The sequence below is a fragment of the Rhinopithecus bieti genome, unplaced genomic scaffold (genome assembly GCF_001698545.2).
Source record: "Rhinopithecus bieti isolate Rb0 unplaced genomic scaffold, ASM169854v2 scaffold_72481, whole genome shotgun sequence".
Lineage (NCBI taxonomy): Eukaryota > Metazoa > Chordata > Mammalia > Primates > Cercopithecidae > Rhinopithecus > Rhinopithecus bieti.
This window is the reverse complement of record NW_016826972.1, coordinates 200,248-226,361: the sequence shown is the minus strand read 5'-3', so window position 1 is coordinate 226,361 and position 26,114 is coordinate 200,248. Positions and strand designations below refer to the sequence as shown.

The 26,114-nt window shown below is 43.7% G+C and overlaps 1 protein-coding gene across 1 annotated transcript in view; it reads right to left on the bottom strand.

The window, feature by feature from the left end:
- DZANK1 (double zinc ribbon and ankyrin repeat domains 1) overlaps positions 1 to 26,114 on the bottom strand; it is an 89,965-nt gene that overhangs the window by 1,236 nt on the left and 62,615 nt on the right. The window contains exons 14-20 of the mRNA XM_017863708.1: positions 13,625 to 13,728; positions 11,556 to 11,630; positions 9,364 to 9,460; positions 8,820 to 8,920; positions 5,478 to 5,558; positions 4,802 to 4,929; positions 412 to 486 (exon numbers count right to left, since the gene is read on the bottom strand). Coding sequence (XP_017719197.1) covers positions 412 to 486; positions 4,802 to 4,929; positions 5,478 to 5,558; positions 8,820 to 8,920; positions 9,364 to 9,460; positions 11,556 to 11,630; positions 13,625 to 13,728 — 661 coding nt within the window. The remainder of the gene's footprint in view (positions 1 to 411; positions 487 to 4,801; positions 4,930 to 5,477; positions 5,559 to 8,819; positions 8,921 to 9,363; positions 9,461 to 11,555; positions 11,631 to 13,624; positions 13,729 to 26,114) is intronic.

Below are 26,114 nucleotides of genomic sequence, written 5' to 3'. Positions count from 1 at the left end.
CTTTAGCATGTGCCCCTAAGAGCTTGACTCTTCCCTGCCACGGAGGCCAGTCTGGGCCCCTCCTGGTCCCACCTCCCCAAACCTGTCCTCAAGAGGTCACAGTGACTTCAGTTCTCAGAGGTGGCTCTACCCTGAAACATTTAAAGAGGCCTGTGATTTCAAAATGTCCAGTTGCTAACCCTGGCCATTGGTTCCCGTTGCATTAAAGTCCTGCAACCAAGTATGTTTAATGGGGGCAACATTTTCACTGTGCTTTGAAAAGCCCTTAGTGCCCAGGGAGCCATGGTGGGATGGTGGTCCCCACGGACAGGGACAGCAATTCAGGAACCAAGGCCCCTCTTAAAATCATCACAAGCCATTAGGGAGATCCCTGTGGCCCTCAAAGTATCCATCAGAGGCCAGGGGACATACCCCAGTAAAGTGGCGATGCTCTCTTTTCCTGCAAGGCCAAGCAGAGTAGCTTCGTGAAGAGCTGTATTTCTGAGCCTAATTAGGGGGAAAAAAAAATCCTGGATGAATCCTTAGTTAGCATCATCAGGAAACCGGAGAGGATGCATGGGACCCAAGGTCCTGGTTTTTTTCATCGATCTACTTAACTAACCTGGGAAACCTCTTGAGTCTCCTCTCTCTGCCCTTCTCTTGGGGGAATACTGTGATGGAGGGTAAGCTTTGATACTAGGCAGTGAAAAGGTTATACACACATTCATTTTTTAATGCGAGAAACCCACAAGGATATGGTTGGTAGTTGATTTAATAAATGCTAATAAATACCATTGTTCTAAACTGCCTGCAAGAGTTTATGCAACGTATTGGACATAGTCTTAACTTTGGCTTGGACCTCTTGGGCATGATAGTAGCTTCTCAGGGCTGAGGCTCCTATTTTTGTGTAGGGAAAATGACCTTGGCTCCAGCGAGTTGGGCTTACATGACATGAAAATAAACACCAATCTTAGAAGCCAGGGGGCAGGCCTGAGAGGTCAGACACAGCATATTTTGCTGCAATGCCAGGGTTTCTCTTCATATTTCCTGGTCAGGTTTGACCTAGTGAGGGAGGAGTGGGCAACTGAAATGGAAGTCAGGGTGGTACCAGGACTCCTGAAAGGCTCCTATGCAGAGGTGGCAGGAGTGAAGGAGGGCAAGAGTCATGACTGAAAGTAGAAATGAGATAGGCATTGAATGTCTGAACTCTCTCTGCCCCTGCTCCTCCCTTTGATGCCAACACCCTCATCCCCTACACCTGCGGATGTGCCTGCAGCCATGCATTTATCCCTATGAAGAAAAAGGATAGTGGCTTCTTCTCTGAGGAAGATAAAGAGAGCCTCTGGTGAGAATCAGAGGGAAGCCTTTCACTTTCTGGCACCCAGGGGTCCCAGCCTGGGAGTAGCTCCACCTACCCAGAAAGCCTCTTGGTTGACAAAGCCCTTCTCTTATATACAAAGTTACCAGTCATCTAGCCCAAACTCCATTCTCAAATGTGAGTGGACAACCAGGGCTCATAGACATCTGAGAAAATCCTGCAGAATCAAAGAGAAAACCAAGATACACAAACACGAGGAATTTAAAACAAGACAAAAATCTAACTGCTATCTGCAGAATGATTCAAGACAACGCTGCACAAAAATATGAAACTATGAGAAAGAAATAATCAGAACAAAAGTAGCTCCTAGAAAGAATAAATACGATTCTTGAAATAACAATTATTCAATAGGAAGAACAGACAACAAAGTTAAGAAAATCTCTCGAAAGATGGAAGAGAAAGATATAGATGAAACTACGGAGAAACACAAAGCCAGCCAGACAGAGGGAATCAATTCAAGTAGTCCACCATCCAACCAACAGCTCTAGAAAGAGAAGAGAAAAACGGAGGGGAGAAAATGCCAAAGAGATAACAGAACAAATTTTTCCTAACCTAAAGAAAGATAAGACTTTTACATTGAAGAGGCCAACTGGGTGAATCAAAACAGCACATCTAAAATACCCTTGTGAAATTTCAGAACATCAAGGATAAATGCTTTCAGAAAGAACAAACAGGTCACAAATGAAGAATTTGCCATAGAATGTTCATGGGCTATGCTGTGGGCTAGTGTATGAGCCCATTTTCACACTGCTGATAAAGACATACCCAAGACTGGGCAGTTCACAAAAGAAAGAGGTTTAACTGGAATTAGTCTGGAAAAGACTCCATTTCCTCCTTATCTTTCATTCTTTCTTCCTCACTGGTGGCATAGAGCTTAACTGTCTGTTACTTCACCCCTATGGTTCCTTGGGCCTTTATAAGGCATTTACCATTTGAACTGGGATATATTCATAGGGTTGCCACATCTCCTCTGTAGACTTATGATCTTCTTTCTTCACAATTCTCTCCAAATTGAGAGCAGAGGGTTCACTCTATGTATTGCATGGGGAGGGGTTTGCTGGTGGTTAGATTTTCTGGGCTGGCTATTTCCTGTGTATCCACAGTTCAGTTTTGGAAAATGCTGAATGGTGACTCTGCCATGGAATTTGTACTTTAAAGAAACTTTACTTTTAATATACAAACAATTCAAACTATTTACTCAAATCTAAGTATCATGGTAGATTAATGTACATTCTCTCCTTAAATTACCTAATGGAGTAAGTGTCCACAGCTGAACCTCTAAGTAGTAGACTATTGCTTGCATCTTCCTCACCTGGCTACTGGGGCAGAGCGGGGATGGCACGTTTGGAATCGCCAGTGCAGTGAGGAAGGGCAGCTCTTGTCCAAAAGCAAACAGCATTTCTCTGGGCCTCTCACCTAGTGAGATCTTGAATCTGTGTTTCTGATATCTGCTAGTAAGAGGAATGAGCTTTGGTGGAGGATGTCAATTTCTCCTAGCCATTCCCTTGTGTTGAATATGATTTCATTCTGGTAGGAATGATACAAACATGGAACTAGGAAATGAGGAAAGAGCTTTCTGCCACCTGCCAAGCTACTTAATGGAAGTTATCTGGTATACAGACCACTTAGGCTCCACTAGAAAAACATGCTTGGATGGGAGAGAGCATTTTAATTGTTTGCTAAGGAACAACTCTCTGAGCCTCTTTTACAGTAAAACCAGATCTCTGGATGATTTATGCCTAAAAGCAATAGGATGGATGGAACTTCAAGGTCATGTTCCTGGGTCTACAGAGGTCCAGCTCCAGGCCCAAACTCTTGAAACTAACAGATATAAACCAGACTTGGCAGAATGTGGCTGTCAGTGGGAAATGCTACTTTCCTCTACCGGCATGCACTGGAAAGGAAGAGATCCCTGTGCTCTATTTAAGAGAGGGCCAACCCTCTAGCTTTCCTCCCCACAACCATGTGAGCTACATACTGGCCACAGTCACCATGATCCTGCAGGGGGGTGACAAAGGCTACTACACACCATTCAGATAGACAGGTATAACCGCAGCGTCAGACTTTACAGACATGCAATGAGATCACATGTGGATAAGTGCCAATTTGTAGAATGGTGATGAAGCAAACGTGGAAGCTGAGGCACAGCAAAATAAAAAGGCAATCTGTTCAATGCCCAGGGCACTTTCCTCCTTTAGCTGGACTCTTCATAAAGCCAGGACTCATGCTGCTTACACTTCAATTCAAAATGTGCCCAAGTAATTTCTGTATCAACCACAAACATACTTAAATGCTATTTAAAAAGCTTTTCTGAATTATAAAAATACAAAATATGCCTTAACACAAAACAAGATAGCACCATTTTATTGATAATGACAATAATACAACAGTGTAGGATAAATAAAGAAGTTGACACAGTAAACCCTAAGCAAACTTGAGAAAATAAATTCCAACCATCAAAGCTTTATACCAACACACCAAATATTCTGCTGTAAAATAAAACTAAAAAGAAGGGGTAGAAACTATTAAAATGCAGACATTAGTAAAATGCACATAGAAAAATTAACAGGATTATATTTTGAACACTAACACTAGAGACAATTTTGAAACAGAGAATAACAGAAGCAAAGCCACTGAAATTTTGGCCTCTGTGGTGGCATGAAGTACACAGCAGAATGTTCCACTGACACGGACCTTGACCTTGCCTTAGTAAGACTTCAGGAGGCAGGAGTGTTAGATGCCTGTGATGTCCCTAGAAGACTTACGTCAACAACGTGGTCGGCAAGATATGAGCAGTTAACATGAATGACTCATGTTCAAGGAAATTTTCACCTCACATTTTCAAAGTAATTTTCAAGAGAACGATAGAAGCATACGGCTGGAAGAGAAGGTTATGGGACAGGAGTGGACCAAGACTAGGACAGTAAGTAACAGGACTTGGTACCTTTCCGTCTTGTGTCACGGGTGGGGAAGCAAGGCAGCAGGAGACCACGTGGTGGCCTCAGATGTGCCAGTCTCCTCCGCAGTGTGTGAGATCTGGAGACAACCGTATGACATTTTCTTTCTGCATTAACTTCATGGGGAATACACTGAGGTGTGTCTTCCCTTGGTGTTATCATGACTCATGATGAAAACACTGATTAACACCCCAAGGGCTAAGGATTTACTGGCCCCACACAGTATAAGCTTATGAATTAACAAAATGTATCATCATTTATAAAAGCCACTAAATTAGGCAACCCAATAGTCCATTTTTAAAATTTCGCTTTACCCAGCTATGGAAAACAGAAGGCATTAAGCCTCTTATTAAAGCTGAAATAGGTTAAAATGGTTCAAGTGGCTGAAACTGAACAGGGTGTGTGTGTAGACCGCTTCTGCCGCAGTGGAGCTCCAAGCAGTTAGCCTGCTGCTACCTTAGCTCTCCTGTCAATGTGTTTCACTTACGGCCCCCACTGCTGGTCGATGTCTGCTCCTCTCTGCACGAGAACTGGAATCGCTTCATGGTGCTTATTCATAACAGCCACAGTTATGACGGGTCGATTGTCTTCATCACAGCAGTTGGGGTCTGCTCCCTGCAGCAAATGGAAAAGGACGAACTTGCCAAAAAACCCTGCACTCAACAGCATCCAGTCGCCACCGTATGAAGTATAACAGATGTGCTTTACAGAGCTCATGGAACGAAAGTGCTCTCAGAGCAAAGGAGAGGAGAATCAGGAACCTCAAGACCAGATCTACAATTAACAGAGCTACAAAGTGACCCAGGTGACAAAACTTCTGTTCCCAGCACGGGCCGGGAGGGGAGGGCAGCACCCTGACAAATTGCTTCTTCAGGAAACCCAGGATAAAGGTAATATGCGGTCACAGGCCAGAGATTCTATCCAGCTTCATGCATGTTCCTTGGTCTCACCTGTGCTTCTCTGCCTATTTTCTCTGATATAAAAACTAGCAACGGGGAACAATTAATATAAAGCTTTTGACTAGCCATTCACTGCACCCTGAGTTTGTAATCAAAGGGCAGTGTAATTTTCACAGTATTGAACAAAACTTCCATCTGAAGGAGACAGAGGTGGAATGCCAGGCTGAACTCTTCAGAGAGACCTGCTCCTTTGGCGACACTTACCTCATCCAGCAGCTGTTCAATCACAGAGACTCTTCCTTCCCCCGTGGGTCCGACTTCCTTCAGCAGGAGTCTGTTTTCAGGCTGCAGGATTACAGAATGTGGTCATTTCCCCCACCTCAAAATATTCACTCAAGGCAAACACTTCCTTTCCAGCGTTGAATTCTAAGCCACAAGGGCAGGAGACTATGAGTGTGTGCATAAGAGTGTGTGTGTGGTCTTCAATAGCCCATAGCACAAATATCCACATCTAATGTCAATCTTGCTGCTCCAAAACCTTGCTTCAGGCAAGGTTACCACACGGACACTGTTTTATATTAAGGACAAGGATGCCATGAGAAACCTCACAAAACCCAGAAACTACACTAATTTTATTATGACTAGCTCTAGGAAAAGCAACCAGGTGAGTCCTAAAATTTATTTTGCATACTTTATAAAGTGTTCAAGGTCAGTTGAAGTATGACAGTTCAGAAAATGTACTCCCCTGAGGAATGAATGAGCCAATACATTGACTTCTTTAGAAAAAAAGGCTGGGCATAGTAGCTCATGCCTGTAATCCCAGCACTTTGGGAGGCCGAGGCAGGCAGATCACTTGAGGTCAGTAGTTCAAGACCAGCTTGGCCAACATGGCGAAACCCTGTCTCTACTAAAAATATAAAAATTAGCCAGGCGTATTGGCATGCCTATAATCCCAGATACTTGGGAGGCTGAGGCAGGAGAATCGCTTGAATCCAGGAGGCAGAGGTTGGAGTGGGCTGAGATCACACAACTGCACTTCAGCCTGGGCAACACAGTGGGACTCTGACTCAAAAAACAAAACAAAACAAAACACAGAAGAAAAGCTCTCAGAAATCTCAGTATCTTTTTGTTCTTTTCTTTTCTTTTTTTTTTTTTCTGAGATGGAGTTTCGCTCTGTTGCCCAGGCTGGAGTGCCAGTGGCCTGATCTTGGCTCACTGCAACCTCTGCCTCTCAGGTTTAAGTGATTCTCCTGCCTCAGCCTCCCGAGTAGCTAGGACTACAGGCACGTGCCACCACTCCTGGCTAATTTTTTGTATTTTTAATAGAGATGGGGTTTCACCGTGTTAGCCAGGATGGTCTCGATCTCCTGACCTCATGATCCGCCCTCCTCAGCCTCCTAAAGTGCTGGGATTACAGGCATGAGCCACTGGGCCTGGCTGAAGAACTTATCTTTTTATGTTTTTAAATGCCATATATTCATCTTTATATATAAAGAATTTCAAATGCTAGAAGACTGAAGGAAGCTGTTTAGAAAGCAAGAGACATTGCTTTTAGTATGTTGCCTCTGGATCCCGGACATGGCTGTGGGGTGGTCACAGGACCACCATTTCCATTTGTAAAGTGGAAATAAAACCTTCCCTGTCCTTGCTCCTGTGAAGCCATGGCCATGAGGACACTGGTCAAGGCCTCTGAGCCTTTGAAGATGATGCCTGGTCCAGGCGGTGCCGCCTCCTTTCTCGCTGTCCCTATCTTACCAATGAATAGCTTGGAACCAAGTGCTCTAATTAGTAAACCCCTAGCAGGGGTCTTGGGGAGCACTTGTTTACACCGATTTCCATTCCTCATGGAAAAGTGTACTAGAATGCACTGGCGTGTCAGCTTCAGGAGGTGTGAGGGTTTACGTCTTTTGTTCAGGTTTTATTTTCAACACGTACAACAGTGCCCGGTACATGTGTGCTCAAAAATCATCACTGAATGAGTGAACAAAAGTTACAGCTTCTGATACGTACCCCCTAAATGCAAATGAGAAAAAAAAAAAAGGCATACACAGTGGGAGATTCAGGTTATACACAGAGTAAATAGGTAGAGTCTCCCAAATTGTAAGCTGTTCAGTTTATGGAACTCTGTGCTTCTTTTATACTCATTAACAATATTTCAAACTGGGAGAATGTGGTGAGTACAAGAAGTCCTAAACAATAAAAGGTTAAACAATTCTAACGTATTCTTTCCAAATTTACTGGTGTTTGTTACATACAAAGCATGTGGTGTGAAAAAAAAAATAAGATAAAGAACAGAGTCCCCGCCTCCAGAGGAATCAGGATGCAAGCTGGGGAGCTGGTGCCTGCACTGACAAGGCCCCGTTGAGGGCCTGGACTTGGAACCACCGGCATCACGCAAGTGTCTAGCTCGGGCCTGGGCCCGGGCCTTGGGGCTTGCTGCTAATCATATCTGTTCTTTGCATTGCAGTCAAAGAGGACCAATTAAAAGGCAAGGTTGGGGATGGAGCAGGTGGCATCCACTGCTCTTTTCTCCAAAGCCCCTTTTAGAATTATTCTTGGCATATATTTTTAAAACACAAAACTCTAAAAGATATGGGAAACTCTGAAAGGGTACTAACCATCGGTGAATTAGTAATTTTGAGAAATTCCAAGAAGACTGAAAGTAGATGAAATCTGACTGACAGGGAAACCAAACCAAAACAAACAAACAAAAATCCAGCTGAAGACACCAGAGGTAGGAGTGTTTTCTCTACAGGGAAGCCCTGCAAAAGTTTAAATTAATCAATATGGAGGTTAGGTGTTGGGTCCAGCCTGAATGCATGAGTAGATTACTAAGGGCTCTATGGTGAATAGCTGAGATCTCTGGTGCCTTACCCCTTCTCCCCCATGTAAGAAGGGCAGGAGGTTTGTGGTCTTTGCCCTGATAACTATTTTGCAGAAAGTATAAGATTTGCCCAACAAAGGATTCTATTTGGTGCAATGGGGCCCAAGAAGGGAGAAGGGCAGAGCCTAGACTTCCATGACAGACATAGGGGAGGGTGTAGAGGGAAAGGAAAAAAGCTTCATCACAAACTGAAACCTGTGAGAACGCTTCACACCGCCAACACCCTCACCATCAGAGGAAGACCTTTTCCACCAGCAACATAGAGGATCTGAAGGCTTTCTCCTGCTCCCTGCCCACACACCCTCCAGGGACGTCTGTCCACAACATGCCCATCCACTCACACAGGGACTTCAGGGCCCATCCTCATGCTGGGCACCATGCCACCATCTGCGCTACCCAACTAGTTTTCATTTGTCAAATGACCAGACAACCAAGGATCCATATTTGAGGCAAACCAAAGACAAGAAAGAGAAAGATAGGCAGACAGAACTGACCCCAGAGGAAGCACAGAGATGATTCAGGGAACTGATGGGAACTTTGAAATAACTCTAATTCATAATCTTGAGCTATTTTAAAGAAGTCTACCTCTACAAAATAGAAGCCCTTATAAAAAAAAAAGGAACAGAAAATGAGAAATTATTCTTCCATTTTAAAAAAGTCAAATAAAACCTGAAAATCACAGGCTGAAGACAATATCCATAAGGACCAAAAAAGACACTTACTAAAAGCTGCTCCTTCTTTTCTTGAAAAGTTTTGGTCTTGAAATTCCTTATCCTTTTGATTTTTTCAATAGTATCTGAGGTACTCTGGCTGTAGTCACTCACTGAAATGACACAGTTGGGGAAAAAAATGATGCCCCTCCCCCAACTCCCCACACAAAGAGTTATTTCTTACTCCCATGTCCCTCAAAAGTCAGAGGACAAAATGGCTTTCATGGAAATTTCTATTTGATTAAACCTGGCAGGAGAGACTCCTGGAGCCACTCCCCTGTCCAGGAACCAGAGGAAGGGTGGGAAGCAGAGGAAAAGAAGGGACTTCAGTTTTTAGGTCCAAAAGTGCACCCCACAGATGAATTTCCCCAAGCCCTGTAAAGGAATTCAAAGGTCTCACCGCTGACTTCAGAGAAGCCAGAGAAATAAAATGACTGGAGCATAGTTGCAAGATCTGTGACTGGGCTGTCAAACTCTTAGCAATGCTCTGCTATCCCTGCCAAGTCCATGTGTTCCTGGTTAGTTGTTTTAAAATTGCCAGAACGGAATAACTCACCCCAGCTGGACCTGCTGCCGCACAGCCCCCCATCACCCTCGGCAGCACTGCTCAGAAGGTGGTCGCTGAAATTCACCGCCTTGTTCAGGTAGAGGTTCTGGCCAACGAAAACAATCAAACACCAGGAATGATGAGGCTGCTTTATCCCACTAGAAAGAAGGATCTCTCTGCTAACCTGCTCCTCCTTATTAAGGACAGCTCTACCTACCCAGACAGTCCAGCCTGAGGCCTGGGTGTCCTTCCTGACTCCTCCTTACCTCCCAGGATGCTTTGTCCATTCTGCTGCTTACCCAGCGGCTTAGTCTGGCACCTCCTCCTTTCCCTCACTGCAGCCCTGGCCCCCTCAGCTCACATTGGGACCATCACAATAGCCTCTCCACAGGGGTCTGCCAGCCTCCCTGCATGTGGCTGTCCCAGTCACCTTTTATACCCTTTATAAGTGATTGTGTCAATTCTCTGCTTAAAGTCCTTCAGAGTCTTGGAATTAGGGTGTCATGATGAAGGTCCCAGGCTGCCAAGTGTGAATCCTGGGTCTGCCACTTACTAACTTAGTGCCCTTGGAAGAAGCAGGTTGCTTAACTTCTCTGAGCCTCAGTTCCCTCACCTGGAAAGTGGAAATACTATGAGTTACCTCAATGGCATGTTGTAAAAGCAAAATGCGGTAAAAGGGGCATCTATATAATGAGGCCAGACACAGAAGTCTATGTGCACCCGGACTAATCCCCCTGCACCCTCATGTGGCTGCCTGCTCTTGTCCCAGGCAATAGCCTACTTCCTGAACACTAGAACACACAGGCTAAGAAAAGATTTATTAAACCTAAGAGCCAGGTGCGGTGGCTCATGCCTATAATCCCAGCACTTTGGAAGGCTGAGACAGGTGGATCACTTGAGGCCAGGGGTTCGAGACCAGCGTGGCCAACATGGTGAAACCCCATCTCTACTAAAAATACAAAACTTAGCTGGGTGTGGTGGCGTGAACCTGTAATCCCAGCTACACAGGCAGCCGAGGAACAAGAATTGCTTGAACCCACCAGGTGGAGGTTGCAGTGAGCCAAGATTATGCCACTGTACTCCAGCCTGGTTGACAGAGCAAGAATTTGTAAAAAAAAAAAAAAAAAAAAATCACCTGGGAACAGTTATTCCAATTCTGGCGGCCCACCCTGTTCCCACTAGCTGGCCAGGTTACTTACCCCAGCTGTTGTGTAGCTGCTAAGAGTTCACTGCTGGACCTCATTCTCCAGCAAAGTGCCTTTAGGAGGTGGATGCTGCCTTGCCCTAGAGGTTATGCTCCCTCTCCTCCCTGACTCAATTGGGGGCAACTTTGTGGTGTAATTCATCCTCCAGAGGTTCCCTTGGATCAGGCTGAAGCTCAGCTTTGCTTTTGTCTACCTGCTCATTCAGCCCCTTCCCCTGCCTTGACCTGCTTTTTCTCACTTCCCTTCCCCGAAGTTCCTCTCTGACCCAAGCTCTGCTCTAGCCACACAATTAAAAACAGCAGTTAGCGCTTTATTTGGTTTCAAAGTACATTCATGTGCATTAGCCCATTAGATACTCGCAGCCTCCCCGTGAGTTAGACAGGGCCCATGTTTCTATCCCAATTTCAGCAACACCATCAGCACCTTGCCAGGGCCTAATAAATGTTAATTTCCCTCCTTTTCCTTGGTTTCTTAATTGATTGATTAATTATTCTGACTTCTTGTCCAATGAAACTAAAGCTACTAATGTCAATCAATTAATGTTCGAAACACATTTACAGCCTCTGTGGCAATGCCTCAGTCACCATATAAAAGGGAAGATCAAGGACACGTGGCCACAAAGTTTGGTTTATTTTATAGAAGAAAATATGTCAAAGTGTATATCAGCAAATATTTTTGTTAGTCTTTCCCCAAATCAATTGTATCACAGACATGCCATCAGACTTCAATGAGTCTGAATAAGCCTGAGAACTACAGAACAACTCCTGTTCTCACTATATCTTTATGTGTCTGTCTGAGGTTTAACTTGTTTATCCAATTCTATGAAATTGCTTCTAGTAGCATTTCATAATATTTGAATGGTTGTTCTAGTAGCATTTCATAATATTTGAAACTTTTCCTTTCTATGGATTACACAGAAGCATTTCTATAAATTCTAAGTCTCAATTTACTACATCAGTCAATTCTCAAATGAATAACTTCTGGAGGCTTACTCACCTTGTTTGAGACTTGACTGTAATTCAGTCTGATGCTAACTTCACAACCATCTTCGTGGACAGTAGCAGAGGTAAGCTTTTAAAAGAGTTGTAGAGAGAATTCATAACCGTGGGTGTAGGACTCATTGCCTTAAGTAACAGCGTAGAAATTCTGAGATGTTAAACTCTAAATTTAACCAAATATTTAAATAACACAGAAGAAAGTAAAAAGAAAAACAGAGCAACAAAAACTAGATGAGATAAATAGAAAACAAAGAAGAAAATGGTGATCCAAATCCAACCATATCTAAATTCTACTAATTATAAATAAGCTAGATAATTAAAGAGAAGAGACTGCCAAACTGAATAAAAAGGCAAGATGCAAATCTATACATACACTCTTCAAGAGATGAACTTTAATCAAACCACATGACTAGATGTCATCACCTTGGAAAATGTATCCTGGTAGGGGGTGGGGACAGGGCTTGGCAATTAAGGGACAAGTATCACAGTTGAGCAGCTTTCTCTGTAAGTAGCAATAGGAATTTAGATTCAGCCAAGGGGCAAGAAATGTTTTCATGAAGGGTCAGATAGTAAATATTTTAAGTCTTGTGGACCATATGTTCTGTACCATGAATACTTTACTGTCATAGCACAAAGCAGCCACATAAGTAAAGGAACGGGTGCAGCTGTGATCCAATAAAATTTTATTTATAAAACTGGGCAGTGGGCCAGATTTGTCCCAATCGCCCTAGTTTTCAGATCTCTGGATTAGGCTGAAGAATTCATAAACTACCAAAATAGATTATCAAAGGAAATTGGGCAATACTTGAAAATGAGATCATCTCGATATTGGCCAATTTGGCAGCAGAAGAGTACACAGTCTATTTCATAAAGTTCCTTCTAGTCTTGCGACAAACAGAGGAAAGGTCTTCTCACAGAGCTGTCTTTTTATAATGGCAATGTAGTATCAAAGAAAGGACATGGGACTCTGGCAGGGTCTGACAGATCTGCTTCAAATCTTGAACCCCATGAGACCCAGCAGCGTAGTCCTGAGCAGGTCACCAAACCTCTCTGAGCTTCAATATTCCTGGGTGTCACATAAGGCTTCTTCTGATTATCAACAGTGGTGTGAAAAACCACCCCAAACTTAGTGGCATTCAACCACCACCACTTTATTATGCTATGGATTCAGAGAGGGCACAGGAGAGAAGCTTGTCTTTGCTCCACATGTCTGAGGCCTCAGCTAGAAGAGTCAAATGGCTAGAGGTGGTTGGATGTTTGGGGGCTGGAATCATCTAGAGTCTGGTCACTCATGTGGCTCATGAGCAGAGGTGACTCGAGGACTGGGTTCAGCTGGCGCACCTACACGTGGCCGCTCCATGTTGCTTGGGCTTCTCATAGCAGGGTGGCTGAGCTCCAAGAAGGAGTGTTGGAAGTTAGTGTGCCAAGCAAGAGAAAGACACATGACCTTCTGTGGCCAAGCCCTGCAAGTCTCATGGCATCCCTTCCACCACAGTCTGTTAGTCAAAAAGTCACAGACACGCCCAGATTCAAGGTGAGGGAACACAGATTCTACCGTTTGAGGGGAAGACAGTCAAGAAAGTTGTGGTTATTTTTTTTAAAAAGTGATCACAAAGGTAATCCTCCTGTCTTGCAGGTTTGCTGTGAAGACGAGAATGATGAATACAATGCTGATGCTGGGTGCACTGTAAAATGGCAGCTGTTATGTTACTATGGCTATATATTAACAGTGCAGGATTTAAGTGCACAATCTGGCTGGATTAAATTGTTCTAGGACCTTTCATTCTGACTCTTAGAATTTCCAATGTGGCATCTGAGCACGAGATGTTCAGAATCTTGTTGTCTTAGGTCTTAGGTCAGACGTCCCAGAAGCAGACTCTGAGACAATCTTCATGTGCAAATGATTTATTAGAGCAGAGTTCACAAGGCAGAAGAGTAAGAAAGTGTAGAAAGCAGAACAGGAAGGGAAAGGACCCAGGCAAGATGCAGTTTCAGGAGAAGTCCATGGAGGGTTCCTTCAGCCTGATCCCATAGACACTTGTGGAGTAGAAATTTCATCTCACCCACCTTTCCCATCCTGGGTTCTGCAATCAAGGCCCGGAATTCAGGGTTGTTCTGAGCATAACACCTGAGGTGAGCAGAGATGTGATCCAGCTGTCTTCTCCAGTACCCTAAGAAAGAAGAGAAATCCAGCCATCTGGATGATTCTCCTGAGGCTAAGGAAGAAAAATGCTAGCATGGAACATATGTTCTCAGAGAGGTTGATTTCCTTTGTCAAACTTTGTGATGGACTCTCCTTAGTGAACCTCAACTATGTCCTGGAACAAGTTCCATTTTCCCCCATAACTGCTTGCTACATGTGATTAATAATAGACTATTACAGAACCTCAAAAGAGGCTGGGCGTGGTGGCTCACGCCTGTAATCCAACACTTTGGGAGGCTGAGGCAGGTGGATCACTTGAGGTCAAAAGTTCGAGACTAGCCTGGCCAATGTGGTGAAACCCTGCCCCTACTAATAATACAAAAATTAGCTGATACAAAATAATACAAAAAATGGTGGCATGCACCTGTAGCCCCAGCTACTCAGGAGGCTGGGTCAGGAGAATCACTTGAATCTGGGAGGCAGACGTTGAAAAGAGCTGAGATTGCACCATTGTACTCCAGCCTGGGCAACAGAGCAAGACTACATCTCAAAAAAAAAAAAAAAAAAAAAATCTCAAAAGAACATATTTTGATTGCCACACATGGGGTCTTTTCTTTTCTATGATTCTATCCCACCTATAATAACTTACCTAATATTTTATTTTATTTATTTTGAGATGGGATCTCATTCTGTTGCCCAGGCTAGAGTACAGTGGTGCGATCATGGCTTACCACAGCTTTGACCTCCCTGGGCTCAGATGATCCTCCCACCTCAGTCGCCCAAGCAGCTGGGAATTCAAGCATGCGCCACAATGCCTGGCTACTGTTTGTATTTTTTATAGAGATGGAGTTTCACCACGTTGCCCAGGCTGGTCACAAACTCCTAGGCTCAAGTTATCTGCTTGCCTCAGCCTCCCAAAGTGCTAGGATTATAGGTGTGAGCCACTGCACCAAGCCCTTACACAATATTTTAAATATACCATTTGGTGCTTGCCAAATGTGTACACCCCAATCAATATATGAAACATTTCCATCACTCTAAAAAGTTCTTTTAGGCCCCTTTCCAGTCTGCATAGGGTTTAAGACACATTTGAATTAGTTGCCACCATTTAAAACTTGACAGATTTCATGTGAGTATGATGCCTGGTTTCTGATATGCAGGTGGAAGATGCAGGGGTGATGGGCTCACCTTCCCACACAGGCTGACCACCTGAGGCCAAGGAGCAGCTGGCTGCTTTGGACAGGGCACAGGCTCTCCAGCCGGCTACAGCCCCTGCTGTGCCCTGTGGCCACTTGACTCTGCAAACCCACATCGGATCCCACCTATCAAATGAAGACACTAAGCTGAAAGCAATCAGAGGGATTTTCCAAGGTCATGCAGCACAGTTCAGTGGAAAGAGCACATAATTTGGAGTTCAGACAAGTCTGCGCTTAAATCCTAAATCTACCATTTATTAGCTTAGTGATGTTGAGCCAGACACTTAAATCTTCCTAAGCCTTAACTTTTCTTGTCTAATAAAATGGAACTAATACCCCCTACCTCCTGTGTTATTGTGATATTAAACAAGAGAACCTAAGTGTTCTTAGTTGTGTTCCCCTGAAAGCAGAACCTGAGATAAAGACTTAGGACAGGTGGTTTCTTTGGAAGGTGACCGTGGGACATGCAAGTGATGGAGTATAAAGAGCAAGACAGGGAAGGGAAGCAAGAACAAATGTGTTAAAAACTGGTTAATACCTTGGGCAACTGGGGCCCAATTTTGCTGGGGATATGAGGGACCATGGAGAACATGTCTCACAGTTGTCCACTGAAGGACAGAGAAGCTAGGGGATCTGCTCCCCGGCTCCCTTGCCCATGAGTGAGGGCAGCCCAAGTAATGTTAACTCCCAGTGCCTCAGGGTTGCACCTGTGCGCAGATAGGCAGCCTTCTCCTGTTCTGAAGCTGGAGGCAGCAAAGTCAAAAGACATAAAACTACTTAAATAAAACAGCAAGAGAGAGAATGGGGCACAATTGATGAGACATGCTAGCAATGATGGATGAAACCATCTACCACAGCTGCATTGAGAACAGGCAGGCTGAGATCTGGCTTGGGGCATCTGGAGAGTCTGCTATGAGTAATTGAGACAACACTAGAGATCATACTGAGCCTAGCGCACTGTTTGACACAAAGTAGCCATTTATCCCACAAATATTTACTGGGCACCTACTATTGGTCATGTGCTATTCTAGGGCTAGGATACAGAAGTGAACAGAGTTCTTGCCCTCAAGGAGCTTACATTCTTAGTGGACACAGATAATATGAAAATAAATACGTATGCAGGAGTATGTTAAAAATGAGGTCCTGACTGAGAAGCTACAATACAATAGATCTATATTTCTTTTTTTTTTAGACGGAGTCTTGTTCTTGTCGCCCAGGCTGGAGTGCAGTGGCATGATCTTAGCTCACCACAACCTCCACCTCCCGGGTTCAAGCCATTCTCCTGCCTCAGCCTCCTGAGTAGCTGGGATTACAGGCACCCATCACCACACCTGGCTAACTTCTGTACTTTTAGTAGAGATGGGGTTTTGCTGTGTTGGCCAGGCTGGTCTCAAACTCCTGACCTCATGTGAGGCTGCCTGCCTCAGCCTCCCAAAGTGTTCTGATTACAGGCATGAGCCACCGTGCCTGGCCTAGATGTATATTTCTAAAATCAAATCTCAACTCTCAAAAAAGCACTGAGCAAGGACCTTGTGAGGAATTCCTTTGGAAAGGGTCATTGTAAGACTGTGAGTCCCCATGGAGAGGTGAGATCTGTGCCCTTCCAGCTCAGGCTGAACGAGGGGATTCGAAGGGACTGGCTTCTGCTACAGGAAACTGAAAACCTATTTCTATTATCCACTGCTACCAAACAAAACACCCCAGAACTTAGTGGTTTAAAACATCAACCACTTTACTGCCCATACTTCTGTGGGTCAAGAATATGGTCAGTGCTCTGCAGGGATGGTTCATCTCTGCTCCACATGGTGTCAGTTGAGCCATTTCAAATAGGGCTGTGGGGTCCAAGATTATCTCATCCACAAGGCTAAGGCCTCAGTGAAGATGGCACAAACCACTGCGAGCTGTCTGGGATGGCTCAGCCTTCATCTGCACTCATTCAAATGTCTGGAGTCTTTGGGTTGGGTGCTGGCTCAGGTGCTCTGTTCTCCTTCATGTGGCATCTCTTCTAATTCAGTAATCTATACTGAACTTCTTTACACAAGTGCTGACTTCCTAGAGAGTTAAGTGGAAGCTCTCAGCTCTCGTAAGGCCTAGACCCAGAACTATCATGTCTCTTTTACCACTCTCTATATCAAAGCAAGTCACAAGGTCAGTCCAGATTCCAAAGGAAGAGAAACAGCCTCTTCCTCCTAAGGACACTGGGGATGTGAGGAGTGATTCTGGTCATCTCTGCAGACAATCTACCATAGGTCTGATATGACATTTATATCTGGAAGAGTTCAATCAGACTGTGGGCTGGGTTTTGACTCCCACTAAGCATATCCAGAAGGCAAAGGAAGAACTGGGAATGACCAGCTTCTGGCATGGCAGCCTAGGGATTTGAGTAGACCTACTCTCCAGTAAAATTGTTAAGAGTAGTTAGCTAGGGAGACATGAGCAGGGCAGGAAAGGCTCCCCCGACCCCCAGAAATGTCAGGTGACCATCAGATGATGGTCAGGCAGTTGTTAAACTTTCTCTAAAATAACAATTGGCTGCAGTTGGTGCCAGGGGACAGCAGTCTCCCAATATATAGAAAACACCTGAAGCTAGTGATCAGCAGCTTCCTGACGAGATCGCAGGAGTTGGGCGAGTGGGCTCAGGCATGTGCACTAAGAAGAAAAATGGCAGAGCTTAACTGGCACATGACCTTTCTCCAGGAACACTCAATGGATAAGGGAATGCCTCAAGTGAGCATGCACACAACTTCACTAAACATACGGCGCATGTGGTCCCTCCCAAGTACTGGCAGGCCACTGTGCGTGGGGACTGCCCACCAAGAAGAATCAGGGGAGAAGTAATGCAAACTCTGGAACCATGCCAATGTATAAGTCTCACGTCAAGGGCTGAAGAGCACACTTGAATCTCTCAAGTCACCCGTTTGGCCTTCTTCAAAGTGTACTTCCTTTCGTTCCTGCTCTAAAACTTTTCAATGAACTTTCACTCCTGCTCTAAAACTTGCCTCAGTCTCTCACTCTGCCTTATGCCTCTCGGCCAAATTCTTTCCTCCTTGGAAGCAACAACTGAGGTTGCTACAGACCTGTACGAATTCGTCACTGCTAACAAACTGCTTTTAAAAACAGCAAAATCCATCACAAGTATTTTAAGTATCTAGAAATGGTTCTAAAGTCATACAGAAAATAAACATTTAATGAAAATATACAAAAACTCAGAATCATGAGAATCTGTGGTGTTTGAACCATGGGCCATTCCCTTCTACTCCTCAGCTGAGCACAATGGAAACTCCACTCCATTTGGTGCAGCTGAGTACACAGGGCTCCCTCTCCTCAGAGTTCCCAAAGCAGTGTAGTATCTTCCGAGGAAGGTCAGGGACTTCCGTATTTCTCATTCTGTCCCAATTGCCCTTTGCACAGGCTAAGTTCTGGCCAAGTGTGATCAAGAGATGGAGGCTCCCTTTCTCTGCCCAGTTACCACTCATGGGATGGATGTTCTACCTTTGATCTGGGACACTGAGAATACTGGGGTCCAGACCACCTATTCCTGGCTCATTCGGCACAAGTCCAATGTTGGGAGAAGCAAGTCATGAAGTACAAAGGCTATGGCTGCACCTGCTCTGCTGCTTACCCAGCCCCTAAAGCAATGGTGCCACACTGAAAAAAACATGCCATTGTCTCCATCCAGAGCATTGGCTCAGAGATTTTGCCCAGGAGAAGAGGCAGGTCAAAAAACAGAGTTCAGAATCTCTCCCCAAAGAAACAGACTTCATTTGCAACAAAGTGTGGGAAAGTTCAAGCCTAAGGCTGCTTTCAAAACAATGGAGGGTGTGTTAAAAAGCAGTTAAAAGAAGACTAGAAGATTCATTAGAGATATGAGCTAAATAGGCCAGCCAGTTTACCGCAGAGGATCAGGGAAATAAACAGCTAAGAAGAGCCCTCCTGAGGTAAGAAAAATATTCAAACACTGACCTAAAAAACTATCCCTGTAAAGCCAGGTTGTCCAACCCACGGGCCACATGCGGCCCAGGATGACTTTGAATGGAGCCCAACACAGATTCATAAACTTACTTCCTTTTTTTTTTTCTTTTTTAGATGGATTCTCACCCTGTTGCCCAGGCAGGAGTGCAGTGGCACGATCTCAGCTCACTGCCACCTCTGCCTCCCGGGTTCAAATGATTCCTTTGCCTCAGACTCCTGAGTAGCTGGGATTATAGTTGCCTGCCACCATGCCTAGCTAATTTTTGTATTTTTAGTAGAGATGGGTTTTTGCCATGTTGGCGAGGCTGGTCTCGAACTCCCGACCTCAGGTGATCCGCCCACCTCAGCCTCCTAAAGTGCTGGGATTACAGGCGTGTGCCACCACACCGGGCCACAGATTCGTAAACTTTCTTAGAACATTATGAGATTTTTTTTTTTTTCAGTTCATCAGCTTTCATTAGCATTAGTGTATTTTATGTGTGGCCCAAGACATTTCTTCTAGTGTGGCCCAGGGAAACCAAAAGATTGGACACCCCTGCTGTAAAGGATGCCAAATTTAATTAAATCAGTCCGTGAAGCAATTTATGCCCCAGGTCATGGTTGAAAACAATAGATGAATCATCCAGCAATAAGTAGAGCTTAATGGCTAGGTGTGGTCAGGAAAGAGACAAAGAGAGCCCTACCAAAGCACCATCATCCTGTGGTGACAGGGTGCATGTCAAGGCTATACTCTCCATGGAGTCACATCAGAAGCTTCATACTGTGGGGGTGAAATACAGTTCACTAAAATGATCCAGTTAGTCATTAAATAAATAGACAAACAAACAACAACAAGAAGCCTGGAAGATAGGTCAATACCCAGAGTTGATACAATATATTATCTAACACATCCAGTTTCCAACAAAAAAATCATGAGACATGCAAAGAAACAGAAAACTCTGACCCAAACACAGGGGAAAAAACATGCAACAGAAATTGCCTGTGATAGCAACTAGATGTTGAAGATTTAAGACTTCAAAGCAGCCATGATAAATATGCTCAAGGAAGTAAAGGAAATCATGCTTAAAAGGAGCAAAAGAAGAGCCAGGAGTAGTGGAATGTACATGTAGTCCCTGCAACTTGAGAGGCTGAGGTGAAAAGATCTCTTGAGCCCAAGATTTGGAGGCTGCAGTTAGCTATAATTGTGCCACTACACTCCAGCCTGGGTGACAGAGCAAGACTCTGATTCTTAGTAAAAAAAAAAAAAAAAATAGAAGAAATTATGATGCATTTCGGGAGGCTCAGGTGGGAGGATTGCTTGAGGCCAGGAGTTTGAGACCAGCGTGGGCAACATAGTGAGACCTCATCTCTACAAAAAAATTTTTTTAATTAGCCAAGCATGATGGTGTGCACCTCTAGTCCCACTTGTTTGGGAAGCTGAGGTTGGAGCATTGCTCAAGTCCAGGAGTTTGAGATTGCAGGGAGCTGTGATTTGTATCATTGCACTCCAGCCTGTGTAACAGCAAGACTCTGCCTATAAAAAATAAAAATAAAAAATGAGGAAGAATTCTTCTTAAAATAAGAGAATATAAATAAACACATCAAAGGAAAACCAAATAAGAATATGTAGCAGAAAAGTACAATAACTAAAATAGATAATTCACAAGAAGGGCTCAACAGTAAATGTGAAGTAGGATTAAAAAGAATTAGCAAACTGAAAAATAGGTCCATAGATATTATACAATGTAAAAAAAGAAAAAGGAATGAAGAAAAATGAACAGAGCCTAAGAGACCCATGGGAAGCTATCGAGCATGCCAACATCTACATGAGAATCCCAGAAGGAGAGGAGACAGAGAAATGGGGCAGAAAAAAATACTTGAAGAGATGATTGCCAAACTGTTCCCAAATTTGATAAAAGACATGAATGTATACATCCAAGAAGCTCAACAAGCTAGAGGTGAGGCAAGATGGCAGAAAAAGCCTACATCATTCATCCCCCCTGCTGGAACACCAAATTTTAACAACTATCTGCACACAGAAAAGCACCATTACATGAACCAAAAATCAGGTAAGCAATCACAATACCTGGTTTTAACATCATATTGTGGAAAGAGGCATCAAGAAGGGCAGGAGAGATGATCTTGAATCACTGATACCATCCTTCCCCATCCCCCAGCAGCAGCTATAGAGCATGGAAAGAAAATGTGTGCACTTTGGGGAGGGAGAGCACAGTGATGGGGAGGACTTTACATTGAACTCAGTACTGCCCTGTCACAGCTGAGAATAAAGCTCAGCCAGCGCCCACACATGGAGGGAACATTTGGACCAACCCTAGCCAGAGGGAAATTGCTCATCCTAGTGGTCTGAACTTGAATTTCTCAGCAAGCCTCACCACTGCGGGCCGAGGTGCTCTGGCATCATGGGTAAACTTGAAAGGCAGTCTACAACACAAAGACTGAAATTCCTAGGCAACTCCTAGCGCTAGGCTAGGCTTAGAGGCAGTAAACTAGGGTGGCACGTGACCTAGGGAGACATCAGTTGGGATGGTTTAAGGAGGGCTTATAATATCCGTTCTCCAACTCCAGGCAGTGCAGCTCATGGCAACAAAAGCAACTCCTTTCTACTTGAGGAGAGGAGAGCAAGAGTAAAGAGGACGTTGTCTTGTATCTTGGATACCAGCTCAGCCACAGTAGGATAGAGCACAAGGCAGAGTTGTGAGGCCCCCCTTCTAGGCCCTAGCTCCCAGCTGACATTTCTAAACATGCCCTGGGCCAGATGGGAACTTACTGCCTTGAAGGGAAGGCCCCAGTCCTGGCAGGATTCATCATCTGCTGACTAAAGGGCCCCTGGGCCCAAATAACCACCAGCAATACCCAGGGAGTATGCTGTGGGCCTTGTGCTCTGATATGTGCTAACTTCAGGGGAGACCCAGCACATTCCAAGTTGTAGTGGCTATGGTGCAAGACTCATTCTGTTTAAGAAAAGCAGAGGGAAAAGTAAAGGGGACTTCATCTTGCACCCTAGGTACCAGCTTGAACACAGTGGGGTAGAGCAATAAGCAGGCTCTTGGGGTCCCCAAGTCTAGGCCTAGAGCCTTGGACAGGATTTCTGGATCTTCCCTGGGCCAGAGAGGAGCCCACTGCCCTGAAGAGTGAATCCCAGGCCTGGCAGCATTCGCCACAAGCTAACAGAAGAGCCCTTGGGCTTCAAGTGAACATTGGCGGTGGCCTGGCAGAATCCCCTGTGGACCTGTGGACCAGTAGTGGTGGTGGCCACAGGGAGAGGCTCCTCTGCATGTGGAAAGGGGAGGGAAAATCAGGAAAGACTTTCTATCATGATTTGAGTACCAGCTTAGCCGCAATATAATAGAACATCAAGTAAATAATTATGTTTTTTCACTTCAACCCTTGGCTCCCGACAGCATCTCTGGACATGCTCAAGGCCTGGTAGAACTCACTACCTGGAAGGGAAGGACCTTGGGCAAGGCCTAGTGCTACACTGGCTTCAGGTGTGACCTAACTCAGTCCCAACAGTAGTGGCCACAGGAGTGCTTGCATCGCCATACCCCTAGTTCCGGGTGGCTCAGCACATAAAGAGAGACTTTGTATGTCTGGGAAAAAGTAAGGGAAAAGAACAAGAATCTCTTCCTGGTAGTCCAGATAATTCTTCTGGATCTTATCTAAAACCACCAAAGCAGTACCTCTACAAGTCTGCAAAAATCACAGCGTTATGTGGCTTGGGGTCCACATCCCTTCAAATACCTGGAAAGCCTTCCCAAAAACGATAGGCACAAACAAGTCCAGACTGTGAAGACCTCAATAAATACCCAATTTTCAAGGCCCAGACACTGAAGAGCATCTATAAGCATCATCACCATCCAGGAGAACATGACCTCACCAAATGAATTAAATAAGACACCATGGACCAATCCTGGAGAAACAGAGATATGTGACATTTCAGACAGAGAATTCAAAATAGCTGTTTTGAGGAAACTTAAAGAAATTCAAGATAACACAGAAAATAAATTCAGAAAAATATCAGATAAATTTAAGATAGTTTGAAATAATTAAAAAGAATCAAGTAGAAATTCTAGAGTTGAAATATAGAACTGACATGCTGAAATATGCATCAGAGTCTCTTAACAGCAGAACTGATTAAGCAAAAGAAAGAATTAAAGTGAGCTTGAAGACAGGCTATTCAAAAATACAGTCAGAGGAGACAAAAAAGAAAACATAATAAAAAACAATAAAGCACACCTAAAAGATCTAGAGAATAGCCTCAGAAGGGCAAATCTAAGAGTATTTGGCCTTAAAGAGGAGGTAGAGAAAGAAACAACAGTAGAAGGTTTCTTCAAAGGGATAGTATCAGGCCAGGAGCAGCGGCTCACACCTGTAATCCCAGCACTTTGGGAGGCCAACTGGGGGGGTGGATCATTTGAGGTCAGGAGTTCAAGACCAGCCTGGCCAGCATGGTGAAACCCCATCTCTACTATAAATATAAAAATTAGGCAGGCATGGTGGCTCATACCTGCTAATCCCAGCTACTTGGGAGGCTGTGGCAGGAGAATCACTTGAACCCAGGAGGTGGAGGTTGCAGTGAGCTGAGATCACACCACTGCACTCCAGCCTGGGCGACACAGTGAGACTCCATCTTAAAAAAACAAACAAACAAACAAACAAACAAACGGATAGTAACAGAGAACTTCCCAAACCTAGAGAAAACTATCAACATTCAAGTATAATAAGGTTATAGAACACCAAGCAGATTTAATCCAAAGAAGACTACCCCAAGACATTTCATAATTAAACTCTAAAAGGTCAAGGATAAAGAAAGTATCCTAAAAGCAGCAAGAGAAGAGAAACAAATAACATCCAATGGAGCTCCAATACGTTCAGCAGCAGGCTTTTCAGCAGAAATCTTATAGGCCAGGAGAGAGTGGCATGACATATTAAAATGCTGAAAAAAAAAAAAAGTTTTACTCTAGAATAGTATGTCTGGCAAAAAATATCTTTTAAACGTGAAGGAGAAACAAAGATCTTCCCAAACAAAAACTAAGGAATTTCATCAATACCAGACTGTCCTACAAGAAATGCTAAAGGGAGTTATCCAATCTGAAAGAAAAGGATGTTAATGAGCAAGAAGAAATTATCCAAAAGTACAAAATTCATGAGTAATAGTAAGCACACAGAGAAACAGAATAGCATAACACTGTCATCGTGGTGTGTGGACTTCTCTTGACTTAAATAGAAAGACTACATTATGAACCAATCAAAATAATAACTACAACAACTTTTAAGACAGTACAATAAGACTAAAGAGAAAAAACAAAAGTTAAAAGCGGGAGGGATTACATCTAGAGTTTTTATTAGTTTTCATTTTGCAAGTTTGTTTATGCAATCAGTGTTACTATTATGCATTGCATGGCTCTACCAAAATATCTCACATACCCCATAAATATATACACCTACTTTGTACCCACAAATTTTTTTTTTTTTTTTTTTTTTGAGACGAAGTCTCGCTCTGTCGCCCAGGCTGGAGTGCAGTGGCCGGATCTCGGCTCACTGCAAGCTCCGTCTCCCAGGTTTACGCCATTCTCCTGCCTCAGCCTCCCGAGTAGCTGGGACTACAGGTGCCCACCACCTCGCCCGGCTAGTTTTTTGTATTTTTTTTTAGTAGAGACGGGGTTTCACTGTGTTAGCCAGGAATGGTCTCGATCTCCTGACCTTGTGATCCGCCCGTCTCGGCCTCCCAAAGTGCTGGGATTACAGGCTTGAGCCATCGCGCCTGGCCACAAAAATTTTTTTAATAAAAAGTTTTAAAAAATTTTTAAAAGAAGCTCAATAAGTTTCAAGTAGGATAAACTTAAAAGAGATCCATAGCGAGACACATTATCAAACTGTTGAAAGAATATGACAAGAAGAGAATCTTGAAAGAAGTAAGAGAGAAGTGATTCCTAAGGTTCAAGGGATCCCCAATATATTAACAGCAGAACTCTCATCAGAAATAATGCAGGCCAGAAGACAGTAGATTGACGTATTCAAAGTGTTCAGAGAAAGCAACTGTAAAGCAAGAATCTTACAGCTAGTAGAGTTTAACAAAAACAGAATTCATTGCTAGCAAACCCACCTTATACGAATACTTACGAAGTTCTTTAGACTGAAAGCAAATAACCCTAGAGAGTAATATGAATACACACACACACCCACACACACACAGAGCCCACCACCACCAGTAAAGGTAATGATGTAATTATAAAAGACATTATAAATGCATATTTATTTTCCCTTCTTCTCAACAGATTCAAAAAGAGATTATGTAAAACAATATGAATAGAATTATAATGTTTGGCCTATAGCATATAGAAATAAAATATATTGACCAATAACAACACAAAGAAAGTGGGTGAGGGGCGAGGCCAGGCACAGTGGCTCACGTCTGTAATCCCAACACTTCGGGAGGCCAAGGTGGGTGGATCACGAGGTCAGGAGATCAAGACTATCCTGGCTAACACGGTGAAACCCTGTCTCTACCAAAAACACAAAAAAGTATCTGGGCGAGGTGGCGGGAACCTGTACTCCCAGCTACTTGGGAGGCTGAGGCAGGAGAATGGCGTGAACCCAAGAGGCAGAGCTTGCAGTGAGGTGAGATCATGCCACCGCACTCCAGCCTGGGCGACAGAGCCAGACTCCATCTCAAAAAACAAAACAAAACAAAACAAAACAAAACAAAACAAAACAGCGCGAGACTCCATCTCAAAAAAAAAAAAAAAAAGAAAAGGAGGTGGGTAAGAGCAAAGCTTCATTGGGCTTAGGAAATGAATTCAAAGGAATAAATTAAGAGAACTATAAATGGGGGAAAAGAAGGCGAATGTAACAAAAGCCATAAATATATAATAGTTCTTTTTTCTTTAAGCATCTTTAAAAGACATCATGTTGTAACTAATAACAGTGTTTTGAAAGCTTATAACATATATGTAAACATAAACATAATGTTATACTAGAAAACAATGCCACAAAAGTTGGGAGGAGGGAATTGAATTATAGGGGTAGAATTTCTATATTTCATTGGAATTAAGTTAGTATAAACTTGAAGTATAGTCTGTTAAGATGTATGAGGAAAACCCTATAGTAGTCACTAAGGAAATAACTCAAAGTATGTCGTGAAAAAGTCATTAAAGAAATCAAAACGTTACACTGGAAAACATGCAATGCAAAAGAAAGCAGTAAAGGAGCAATAGAGGAACAAAAAAGGCATTTAGAAACATTT